At 44.4% G+C, this 13,254-nt stretch overlaps 1 protein-coding gene across 1 annotated transcript in view; it reads left to right on the plus strand.

The window, feature by feature from the left end:
* Nucleotides 1-13,254, plus strand: part of LOC137215627 (transmembrane protein 51) — a 205,145-nt gene that overhangs the window by 122,081 nt on the left and 69,810 nt on the right. The window contains exons 7-8 of the mRNA XM_067721146.1: nucleotides 8,386-8,509; nucleotides 12,120-12,250. Coding sequence (XP_067577247.1) covers nucleotides 8,386-8,509; nucleotides 12,120-12,250 — 255 coding nt within the window. The remainder of the gene's footprint in view (nucleotides 1-8,385; nucleotides 8,510-12,119; nucleotides 12,251-13,254) is intronic.

Here is a 13,254-nt window from a genome sequence, read left to right on the forward strand (position 1 = left end):
CAATTAAGAAAATGGTAATAGGAACACACATATCGATAATTACCTTAAATGTGAATGGATTAAATGCTCCAACCAAAAGACACAGGCTTGCTGAATGGATACAAAAACAAGGCCCATATATATGCTGTCTACAGGAGACCCACTTCAGACCTAGGGACACATACAGACTGAAAGTGAGGGGATGGAAAAAGATATTCCATGCAAATGGAAATCAAAGGAAAGCTGGAGTAGCAATACTCATATCAGATAAAATAGACTTTAAAATAAAGAATGTTACAAGAGACAAGGAAGGACATTATGTAATGATCAAGGGATCAATCCAAGAAGAAGATATAACAATTATAAATATATATGCACCCACCATAGGAGCACCTCAATACATAAGGCAACTGCTAACAGCTCTAAAAGAGGAAATCGACAGTAACACAATAATAGTGGGGGACTTTAACACCTCACTTATACCAATGGACAGATCATCCAAACAGAAAATTAATAAGGAAACACAAGCTTTAAATGACACAATAGACCAGATAGATTTCATTAGTATTTGTAGGACATTCCATCCAAAAACAGCATATTACACTTTCTTCTCAAGTGCACACGGAACATTCTCCAGGATAGATCACATCTTGGGTCACAAATCAAGCCTCAGTAAATTTAAGAAAATTAAAATCATATCAAGCATCTTTTCTGACCACAACGCTATGAGATTAGAAATGAATTACAGGGAAAAACCCGTAAAAAATACAAACACATGAAGGCTAAACAGTACGTTACTAAATAACCAAGAGATCACTGAAGAAATCAAATAGGAAATCAAAAAAATACCTAGAGACAAATTACAATGAAAACACGACTATCCAAAACCTATGGGATGCAGCAAAAGCAGTTCTAAGAGGGAAGTTTATAGCTATACAAGCCTACCTCAAGAAACAAGAAAAATCTCAAATAAACAATCTAACCTTACACCTAAAGGAACTAGAGAAAGAAGAACAAACAAAACCCAAAGTTAGCAGAAGGAAAGAAATCATAAAGATCAGAGCAGAAATAAATGAAATAGAAACAAAGAAAACAAGAGCAAAGATCAATAAAACTAAAAGCTGGTTCTTTGAGAAGATAAACAAATTGACAAACCATTAGCCAGACTCATCCAGAAAAAGAGGGAGAGGACTCAAATCAATAACATTAGAAATGAAAAAGGAGAAGTTACAACAGACACTGCAGAAGTACAAAACACCCTAAGAGACTACTACAAGCAACTCTATGCCAATAAAATGGACAACCTGGAAGAAATGGACAAATTCTTAGAAAGGTATAACCTTCCAAGCCTGAACCAGGAAGAAAGAGAAAATATGAACAGACCAATCACAAGTAATGAAATTGAAACTGTGATTAAAAATCTTCCAACAAACAAAAGTCCAGAACCATATGGCTTCACAGGTGAATTCTATCAAACATTTAGAGAAGAGCTAACACCCATCCTTCTCAAACTCTTCCAAAAAATTTCAGAGGAAGGAACACTCCCAAACTCATTCTCTGAGGCCACCATCACCCTGATACCAAAACCAGACAAAGATACTACAAAGAAAGAAAATTACAGACCAATATCACTGATGAATATAGATTCAAAAATCCTCAACAAAATACTAGCAAACAGAATCCAGCAACACATTAAAAGGATCATACACCACGATCAAGTGGGATTCATCCCAGAGATGCAAAGATTCTTCAATATATGCAAATCAATCAATGTGATACACCATATTAACAAATTGAAAAAGAAAAACCATATGATCATCTCAATGGATGCAGAAAAATCTTTTGACAAAATTAAACACTGATTTATGATAAAAACTCTCCAGAAAGTGGGCATAGAGGGAACCTACTTCAACATAATAAAGGCCATATATGGCAAACCCACAGCAAACATCATTCTCAATGGTGAAAAACTGAAAGCATTTCCTCTAAGATCAGGAATAACACAAGGATGTCCACTCTCATGGCTATTATTCAACATAGTTTTGGAGGTCCTAGCCACAGCAATCAGAGAAGAAAAAGCAATAAAAGGAATACAAATTGAAAAAGAAGAAGTAAAACTGTCACTGTTTGCAGATGACAGGATACTATACAGAGAGAATCCTAAAGATGCCACCAGAAAACTACTAGAGCTAATCAATGAACTTGGTAAATTTGCAGGATACAAAATTAATGCACAGAAATCTCTTGCATTCCTATACACTAATGATGAAAAATCTGAAAGAGAAATTAAGAAAACACTCCCATTTACCATTGCAACAAAAAAATAAAATACCTAGGAATAAACCTACATAGGGAGACAAAAAACCTGTATGCAGAAAACTGTAAGACACTGATGAAACAAATTAAAGATGATACCAACAGATGGAGAGATATACCATGTTCTTGGATTGGAAGAATCAACATTGTGAAAATGACTATACTACCCAAAGCTATCTACATATTCAATGCAATCCCTATCAAATTACCAATGGCATTTTTTACAGAACTAGAACCAAAAATCTTAAAATTTGTGTGGGGACACAAAAGACCCCGAATAGCCAAAGCAGTCTTGAGGGAAAAAAACGAGCTGGAGGAATCAGACTCCCTGACTTCAGCCTATACTACAAAGCTACAGTAATCAAGACAATATGGTACTGGCACAAAAACAGAAATATAGATCAATGGAACAGGATAGAAAGCCCAGAGATAAACCCACGTATCCATGGTCAACTAATCTATGACAAAGGAGGCAAGGATATACAGTGGAGAAAAGACAGTCTCTTCAATAAGTGGTGCTGGGAAAACTGGACAGCTACATGTAAAAGAATGAAATTAGAACACTCCCTAACACCACACACAAAAATAAACTCAAAATGGATTAGAGACCTAAATGTAAGACCAGGCACTATAAAACTCTTAGAGGAAAACATAGGAAGAACACTCTTTGACATAAATCACAGCAAGATATTTTTTGATCCACCTCCTAGAGTAATGGAAATAAATACAAAAATAAACAAATGGGACCAAATGAAACTTCAAAGCTTTTGCACAGCAAAGGAAACCATAAACAAGACGAAAGACAACCCTCAGAATGGGAGAAAATATTTGCAAAGGAAGCAACTGATAAAGGATTAATTTCCAAAATATATAAACAGCTCATGCAGCTCGATATTAAAAAAACAAACAACCCAATCCAAAAATGGGCAGAAGACCTAAATAGACATTTCTCCAAAGAAGACATACAGATGGCCAAGAAGCACATGAAAAGCTGCTCAACATCACTAATTATTAGAGAAATGCAAATCAAAACTACAATGAGGTATCACCTCACACCAGTTAGAATGGGCATCATCAGAAAATCTACAAACAACAAATGCTGGAGAGGGTGTGGAGAAAAGGGAACTCTCTTGCACGGTTGGTGGGAATGTAAGTTGATAACAGTCACTATGGAGAACAGTATGGAGGTTCCTTAAAAAACTAAAAATAGAATTACCATATGACACAGCAATCCCACTACTGGGCATATACCCAGAGAAAACCATAATTCAAAAAGCCACATGCACCCCAATGTTCATTGCAGTACTATTTACAATAGCCAGGTCATGGAATCAACCTAAATGCCCATCGACAGACGAATGGATAAAGAAGATGTGGTACATATATACAATGGAATGTTACTCAGCCATAAAAAGGAACAAAATTGGGTCATTTGTAGAGACACGGATGGATCTAGAGACTGTCATAGAGTGAAGTAAGTCAGAAAGAGAAGAACAAATATCGTATATTAACGCATATATGTGGAACCTAGAAAAATGGTAAAGATGAACCAGTTTTCAGAGCAGAAATTGAGACACAGATGTGGAGAACAAACGTATGGACACCAAGGGGGGAAAGTGGCCGGGGGTGGGGATGGTGGTGTGATGAATTGGGAGATTGGGATTTACATGTATACACTGATGTGTATAAAATGGGTGACTAATAAGAAAAAAACAAATAAACATTTTTTAAAAAGAGAAAAAAAAACGTAGTCAGTGCTTGGGGGCCTTGGTTCTCTTGTTCTCTGTTTACTGTCTTTCCCTTCTGTAACCGATGCTAAGTACACAGTCTCAGTCCTAGAAATGATGCTCTAGAAAGGACACAGATTGTGTATGGTGAACCTAGGAGATTCTAGCAGGAAACTGTAAGCTCCATGAAGGCAAAGGTTGGGCCCAGTAACCTTCTAGAACTCTGTTAGGACCGTGTCTGTTTGTTTGTTCTTTATTCATCCATCTGTCCATTCATTCAAATAAATATTTTGGGGGTGTCTATCCCATGCCACGCCCTCTTCCAGGCTCTGAGAATTCAGCAGAGAACAAGACAGACATGATCCTTCCCCCTGTTATGATGTAGTGAGGGAGACAGAATAAACAAGTAAACAAATACATGCTCTAATATTTAAATGAACTAATGACTCTCCTTCAAACCTGGTTTTGAAAAAACAATGAAAGTAACAGGTCCTATAGGAATTATTAGTGCGAACAGCTACCTTGACATGTAGCTGACACATTAATGAGCATCTTTTTCTTGAACTGAGCCCAATTTTGTTGAAATATTCCTTTCAGTTATTCTCCCATTTCAGAGCTTTCCTGAGAAAATGACATGTCTTTTTCAGGTACATGGACGAGGCTGAATTATTCCCATATACCTTTTTTTTTTTTTTTTGGCCGTACCACGCGGCTTGTAGGACCTTAGCTCCCTGACCAGGGATCAAACCCAGGCCTCCAGCAGTGGAAGCACAGAGTCCTAACCACTGGACCACCAGGGAATTCCCCACATACCTTTTATTTTAATTGAAATATATTTGACATATAATATTATATAATTTCCACATATCTTTGAATATCAGCAAGTCACAATTTGAGTATTATTTAAAGTGGCTGCCGATATCTGGGGGAAAAAATGTTTTTTTTACAAAGAAATTATCTAGAAATAATTACACTGATGCATCATGCTGTTGCCTCCCCTACCACTGGAGCTTCACTTATAACTGAAGGAGAATATTTTATAACAAGGCATACATGAACCAGAGGCTCCACTGGTTTGAACTCAAATCGAGTTTCATCCACTGACATTTTAGTTTCTTAACTATTCCACTACCTGCAGAGCATTCCACCAGAAGCGTAAGCCACATGGCAGGTTGATTTATGGTTCTGATTACTTTACGTGTTTTCCCTGGTCCCCGAAGCTGTGTGCATAATGATTTGCTCTCAAAAATCTTCGATCCGCTACAATATCACTAGAAAATTCTTACCTCCGCGTGCTCTTATATGCCTGTGCTAATTAGAAGCCAAATTATTATCTTGAAACAATCACTCCTCCTAGCACTATTAACTTTCTTATGATTCAGTGCCCATTTTATTACACAGCTTAACCGACATTAAACATCTTGGAATTTATGCCAATTACAAACAATATGGATATTTATTTTGGTAGTAAAAGTATCAAAGAGGTTTGAAGACTCTTTGGAGTTTTCCAGCCATCCGAAATCCTAAAACTCTGACGCTTAGATTGAAATATTTTAAATCTGTCAAAAGCACTGGAGTCTTAGAGGGGAACGTATGTTTTCCCTTCTGGAAGTTTGTCTCTGTGTGTTCTATCTCTGGTATCATGTAAATAAAAGCATTACGCTGAGAAGAGCTTACAAACACTTTCAGTGTTCCAAGGACCTTTTATGGAAAAGTTGTATTTCCCCCAACAGAGAAAAGTAAGATGTGAAAGAATTTTTTTACTCAAAGTTTCCAAAGCACAAGTATACAAAAGTATAGCCTTGGGGAGAGCGAGGGGCAGAGTGGCCTGTGTCCCCACAACTTCTAGCATAGACCACCCCCCAGTAATGTCTCAGGTGCCCCAGGGAAAAAGTAAGTGTAACTGCCCCAAATGTCATCGACTCTGAACCATGATGGTGCGTGAAATGAGTCAGAAAACTTGTGAGACCTTGACGCTTCTGTTAATTCTACCAGAGTAATAATGACAAGATTTCCAAGGACACAAACCAAGACCAAAGGCTGTGAGCGCCATCTGGTGGCCATCTCACCACGCCCGAACCCCATTACCTGGGCATGCCCACCCCCTTCCCCCAATCTTTTTTTTTTTTAATGTGATGCCCGCAACCTGGTCTGATGGTAAACAGGGAAATTCCTGTATTTCTTCTTTTGGGGGGATTATTTTTATTTAAGATACTGAGTCTCTATTTACTCTTATAACAGTTATTTTTAATTTAATGCACATTTTTAAGTTTAAAAAAGGAGCTGCTTCTACGAAAAATGCTAAGAAATTATAGTGGGGCTAGCCAAGAGACATGGGAAAAATAGTGAAAGTGGTATATGAGTGACTGAAGTTTAGGAACTCTCTTAGGGTGGGGTTGCCAGATAAAGTAAGGACACCCAGTTAGGTTTGAATTTTAGAATTTCGTTTTAGTGTGTGTCCCAAATATTGCATGGGACACACTTGCACTAAAATATTATTCATTATCTGAAATCCTATTTTAAGTGAACATCCTTTTTACCTCCCCTAAATCTGACAAACTTACCTTAGGAGAACAAAGAAATTGCACCCAGGACTTCCCTGGTAGCGCAGTGGTTAGGAATCCGCCTGCCAGTGCAGGGGACACGGGCTCGAGCCCTGGTCCAGGAAGATCCCACATGCCGCAGAGCAACTAAGCCCGTGCGCCACAATTACTGAGCCCTCGTGCCACAACTACTGAAGCCCATGCGCCTAGAGCCCATGCTCTGCAACAAGAGAAGGCACTGCAGTGAGAAGCCTGTGCACCACAACAAAGACCCAATGCAGCCAAAAATAAATAAATAAAATAAATAAATTTATTTTTTAAAAAAAGAAAAGAAATTGCACCCTTCTCCTTGTCACTGCCATTTTGATATCAAAACAAGCTAGCTCTTGTCCTGTCTACAGATTGCGTGGCATTTATGCCCCAATAAACGTGTCCCTGTGCGAGTACTGAGGCCTGACATCTGAAAAATCACAGGACAAAGGCCCACCGTGCACCCTGAGGTGGGAAAGTCCTGGCCACTCAGAACAAACAGTCTGGCCGCATCAGACCGAGAGGGAGGGGGTTCCGGGCCCAGCTCTCTTTCCCGGCCTCTCGGGTACCTGCTCTGAGGAGGCCAAGGCCTGGCAGCTACTTTCGGGCTCTTACCAACGTTGCCTTTGACGGAGAGCCTTCCGCGCCCCGCGTGTAGACCTAGACCCCTGGAGGGGGGCCCGCCCTCAAGGGGGCTCTGAGCCATGGACTTCGAGGGTGCTCCCAGCAGCCTTAGATAGAGCCGGGCTGTGGTCCTGTATTTCCTCTTAATAACAACCACACTGGTGTTTAAGTGAGCCTGGCAAGGCTTACAGATGCACACGTAAAGGTTACCAACCACCTTCCCCAGAGCCAGACGAGGGAAGCAGAAGCTAAAACACCCCGTGGGTAGTCAGAGGAGAGGACTGTCCCGGCTCCTCCCCCTGCGCCGTGTGCCAGGCATGATCTGAGCACTCGTACACACGCTAACTTATTCAAATACCTCTAACAATCCTATCAGGTTGGGACTACCATCACCCCACGTACAGACTGAAAAAAAGGAAACAGAATATGGTGTCCTCCTTGTGTTCACAAAGCCCGTAAGTGGCAGAGACAGGACTTGAAGGCCGCAGTCCGGCTCCCGAGTCCATGCCACGCTTTACAGCCTCCGACTTCTCATGCTCATTCCTAGAGCCACCTGGGAAGGAGGAACCAGGCAACTAAGGACTAGGTTTGAATCACACTCCCCCTCTGACCAGCGCGTGATCCCGCGCAAGGGACCTCGCCTCTCTGAGTCTCAACCTGCTCCCTCGCGAAATGGGAACATTAATGGGAACACCAGCCTTCAGCAACGCTGTGAGGAGTATCAGGGTAGCATGTGTGAATGGGCTTTGTAAACGCTGGCGTGTTCTGTGAGGTATAAACTGTCCACTGTTATCATCAGAGGGCGTTCAGTTTATAACCTGCTCCCGCCTCTTGAGCTTTGCTGTGCATCCCGTCAGTGCTGGATGATCTGGTACCAACAGCTGGTCTATTTACGGCTGACAATCCCCAGGTCACAGGAAGACAGCGGCACCTGAGCCCCCGGGTGGCCACGGAGATAAGGTTCGCGTCTCGATGACCTATGACACGGTGGTCACTGAAGGAACAGGCCCCCTCCCGCCCCTTCCACTAGTTGCAACTGAAAAGCTTGGTTTCCCCGACACCCCGACCCAAGATCAACCCGACTCTTTGCCCAACGCTGGAGAAGTACCAGCATGTCCTGCAGGCCTGGCTGGCCCCCTCTGACCGTGCGTTGCCTCCTTCCACAGATCAGTGCCCTACAGCAAGGCTACAGCCAGGTGCTGTGCCAGACCCTGTCTGAGAGAAACTTAGAAATCACATCCCTGAAGAACGAGGCCGAGAACTTAAGGAGGGAGACCGCCATCACATCAGGTGAGGCCTTCTGCCTTCGGGCCCCAGGGCTTCCGCCCTCCCCCTGCAGACATCGCCAGTCAACCACCACACCTGTGCCCGTGACCTGGGTGCAGCCTCAGGGATCAGAGTTCTCCCCCAGTGGAGGTTTCTTGCCACCCAGTCCCGAGGGCAGGGCCTGATAAATATTTGAGAGAACGTTATCTCTTGGCTACAAGGTCTCCTGAACACTGGCCCCACCAGGGAGAACACAGGTCGCCTTGTGGCTTGGGTGGTTCCACAAACCAGCCTGAGTGCCAAGTAGAGCGTGGACAAAATGGGGTCACTCTTTTAAGGCACCCTTTGTCTCAGCCATTTCAGCCGAGTGCACTTGGGCCCAAGTGAAAACATTTTCTAATTTTATCAGAGGTGGTTCCCTGATAAAGGGCTTGGGTGGGGAGAGGGGCAGCCAACGCACAGCTGTGGCTGAGCGTCGATTCCCTGGATTCTTTCATTCCTTCAACACGTTTATTGAGCACCTACTAGGTGTCAGGCCCCCTTCCAGGCTCTGGGGAGGGAGAGCCAAGCAAGACAGTCAGATTCCTGTACTCACAGACTTGGGAGGGGGTGACAGACAATAAAAGTAAGCGGATGAATAAACAAGCCCACTTCAGAGAGCAGCGGAGCTGTGGAGAAAATAAACTGTGTGTCGTGGTGGCCAGTGCTTCAAGGGGGGAGGCCAAGGGAGAACAGCTTAGTGGGTGTGCAACCATGGAACTCAGGTGGGGCTTGAACCCGTGGGCTGGGACTCGAACCCAGTCAGAACCCACTATCTTTTAATAGAGATCTCACATCTGGTTTCGGGACTTAATAAAGCTCAGGTTCTTTATGTCTCATCGCAGAAAGAATTCAGTGAGAGACAAAGTAAGAAGTGGATTTATTTAGAGAGAAGCACTCCACAGACAGAGCGTGGGCCATCTCAGAAGGCTAGAGGCCCCCAAATGTGGGGCGGTTAGTTTTTATGGGCTGGGTAATTTCATAGGGTAATGAGTTGGAGGATTATGAGAACTCTTAATATTTTAGGGAAGGGGCGGGGATTTCCAGGAATTGGGCCACCGCCCACTTTTTTTTTTTTTTTTTTTTTTTGGTGGCCTGTCCCGTTGCGGAGCAGAGGCTCCGGACGCGCAGGCTCAGCGGCCATGGCTCATGGGCCCAGCCGCTCCCCGGCATGTGGGATCCTTCCGCACCGGGGCACGAACCCGTGTCCCCTGCATCGGCAGGCGGATTCTCAACCACTGCGCCACCAGGGAAGCCCCACCACCCACTTTTTGACCTTTATGGTCAGCCTCGGAACTGTCCTAGTGCTGGTGGGCGTGTCATTTCGTTAATGTATTACAATGAGCCTGTAATGAGGCTCGAGTTCCACTGGAAGTCGAACCTTACTCCCCCTTGGACTCAGCTGATTCTAACCAGTTTAGGTTGTATCCTCAACGGCTACGTCCTTCTTTCGAGCGGACCTGTTTCCGGTGGGCAAGGACAAACCAAGGGCAAGTGAGGCTGCATGGAGTGCACAAGGGATTGTGGGGCTGGGCAGGGTCGGGGGGTCTGGGTTTTTATTCTAAGGGGGTTGGGAATCCAGTGGAGTATTTTAAGCAGAAACTGACATGTCCAGAGACCTGAAGAGGATGGGACCACTCACATACGAGGGGAGGGAGAGAAGCAGGTGACAGGGAGGAGGCAGTGAGCCTCGGAGGGGCACATCACTCTTAAAGCAGCCAGCGCGTGGCAGGAAACATACCCACAGCTGTAAAACCCAGGCACAGCACTGAGTCGCACGTGAATCACCATCTCTATGAATCTGCGCTTTTCTTCTGCCTCACTCTGCAACTTAATCACCCCCCCCCCACCCCCTGCTGCCCCCAGGTCTCTGCTTATGCTCCACCCTAACTTGGGATGTCCTCAGATATTTTCTGAGCACCTCCCCCAGGCTAGGTGCTGTTCTGGGCACCAGGAATGTTAAGGATGAACTCGCTGGTCCTCACCTTCCTCCCGTATGGCGGCCAGTCAAACCTCATCCAAGCATCAAGCCTGTCTCAGATCCCACTTTCTCCAATCAGGGAGTCGGGACAGACCTGGGTTGGGATAACGCTTGAGATAAGCTGGACCCACTCAAAGTGTGGCAAGCCCCAGAGGGATTTCCAAGTAACTTAACTGTGTCCTGGAGGCAAAGCTCATTTTTAAAATGAAATTCTGGAGCATTTTGTTCTTTATTTCATATACATTCTTGATTGACACCTACCAATGAAACTGGGCCTAATGTTCTTCCAAGAAAAGAACCGTATGAGATAACCCAATACCACTGCATTTACACACCCTTCTTCCCACTTTTATTCAAAATGATACTACAATGCAAGAGGGAAGAGATATGGGGATATATGTATATGCATAACTGATTCACTTTGTTATAAAGCAGAAAGTAACACACCCTTGTAAAGCAATTATACTCCAATAAAGATGTTTAAAAAAATGATACTACAGTAATAGAGTAGTTATCTATTGCTGCATAGCAAGTTACCCCAAAATGTAATGGATAAAACCCCAACCAATATTTATTATCTCACCCAGTTTCTGTAGTTCAGGAATCTGACGGGGGGGTGACTTTGAGTTCTCATGAGTTGCAGTCAAGATGTCGGCGGGGGCATCAGTCATGTCATCTAAAGCCTCGGGGGGAGCCAGAGGATCCCCCTTCAGAATGGCTGCTCGTGTGGCTTTTGGCTGGAGGCCTTAGTCCCTCAGCACACGTGCTTCTCTCTAGGGCTGCTTGAGTCTCCTCACAACACGGCAGTTGGCTTCCCCCAGAGTGAGTGATTCAAGGGAGAGCAAAGAGGAGGCCACAGTGTCTTTTATGACCCAGCCTGGGAGGAAACATTCCGTCATTTCCACAGTATCGTATTGGTTACCCATGTCAGCCCCATTCAGGGTGGGAGGGGCTACACAGGGCATGAATCCTAGGCGGCAGGGATCGTTGGGGTCATTTTGGAAGCTGGCTGCCGAGAAGAATAATAGGCGCCCTGTAACCAACATAATTCAGCCACTTGGTGTTCTTGGGACATATACCGTTTCATTTGACCCTTACAATAACTCTGTGTGGGACAGACAGTGGGAGGTGAAAGAGCTTGTCCAAGACCACCAAGCTAACAAGTGGTAGAGAGGGGTCCAACCAACCACCCCATCAATAGTGTCCAGCAGTGCCCTCTGCCACAAGCCCGTCTCCTGGCCTCTGGGGAAGAATTCCTGGACCTTCCCTGTGCTGCGGCTTTGTTCCCCAGGCCCATGGTGTGGCCTCTCCTCCTGGCTTCGCCTGGCCTGTGCCCACAAGGGGCCCCCAAAGGCTTCTCCTCTCGCTGGTGCTGACTGCCCCTCATTCTCACTGAAGCCTCAAACCATGTTCCATGGACTTTGCTCTCATTCCCATTCCTGCTCTGGGACCCTTGGAAAAAGCCTCCCCAGTTCTAGGCGGGCACCGGTGGTGGCCTGGGCTTGGAAGGTCTTGTCCGAACGTTGGCTGACAGCCATGGTGTTGCCAATAATCCTTCCTGCCTCTTTGACCTCCATGAGTTTTTTGTTTTGGTTTGGTTTGGTTTTTTTACAGAGATGGTGTCATCTTTGCAAAGAGATGTGTTAGTAAAGGATGATCAAGTTCAACAACTAAAACAGGAGGTGAACCAACTAAAGAGTGAGAACAAAGAAAAGGATCACCAGCTCCAAGCCCTCAGCTCCAGAGTGAGTGTCGGGTCATCAGCAAACTGTAGCTGCGAAAAGCAGACACAGTGGAGTCACATGACACACGGTGGTGAGATGAGGCCAGTGCCCAGGGGCACAGGGAGGGTAGCTGCTAGGCAGGTGGTCAACTTCTCTGCAGCTTTTCAAAGTACAGCGTGTATGTGGCTCAGAATAAGCATAATATATATTCAAATCCAGCAAACATTTTCTAACCCCTATTATAAATTAGTTTGTTTACTCCCAGCAACAAACACACTTATTAGCATATACTGCCATTGCAAAGTTTAATATTAAACAGAATACAATCTCTCTGTGAGCAAGGATGACCACACGGCTGCATCATGGTCCCAGCACCACTGGTTCTCATAATTGCCTTCAAAGCAGAATGTTTGAAGATCCAGGTGCAAACACACAGACTCTAATTTCTTCCTTAGACTTTAGTGTGTAGAATTTCTCTATGGAAAATGAACGTGGTAGGCAAGCAAAGAGCTTTTTACATGTAACTTTGACTATTTGCAAATCTTGCCTTCAATGCTAACTTCAGAATCCTGGCTCTATAGGGTAAGATTTCTCAGTATTTGTATGATGTGTCTGTTTCTGTGAGTCAAGGTAAAACCTCAAAGCTTTCATCTCAGGTGGCAACTCAGAGATTCCCAGCGGCTACCCGATAGCTAGGTCTGCATGGGGGTGGGGTGAGAACAGATCTTGAGGTTCCAAGGAAAAGGCACAATAAGTAATACCTGGTACGTAGTACCACACCCAGTTTGGAGCTGGTGAAAGGCACTGCATGAGTTTTGGGATCAGACAGACCAAGGTCCAATCCCAGAGCTTTCTTTGGTTGTAACTTATTTGGCCTCCATTTCCCCATCTGTGAAATGGGGATGACAAAATCGTTTTCTGAGAAGTGGGAGGCTGGTTTTAGTTGTGCTCCTCTGCCTCTTCCCCGGGTCAGCTGCTTGGCCAAGCCCTCTGCATTCGTTTCTCCCAAGCAGAGTGTCTTCCCA

The sequence above is a fragment of the Pseudorca crassidens genome, chromosome 2, assembly GCF_039906515.1.
Source record: "Pseudorca crassidens isolate mPseCra1 chromosome 2, mPseCra1.hap1, whole genome shotgun sequence".
Taxonomy (NCBI): Eukaryota; Metazoa; Chordata; class Mammalia; order Artiodactyla; family Delphinidae; genus Pseudorca; species Pseudorca crassidens.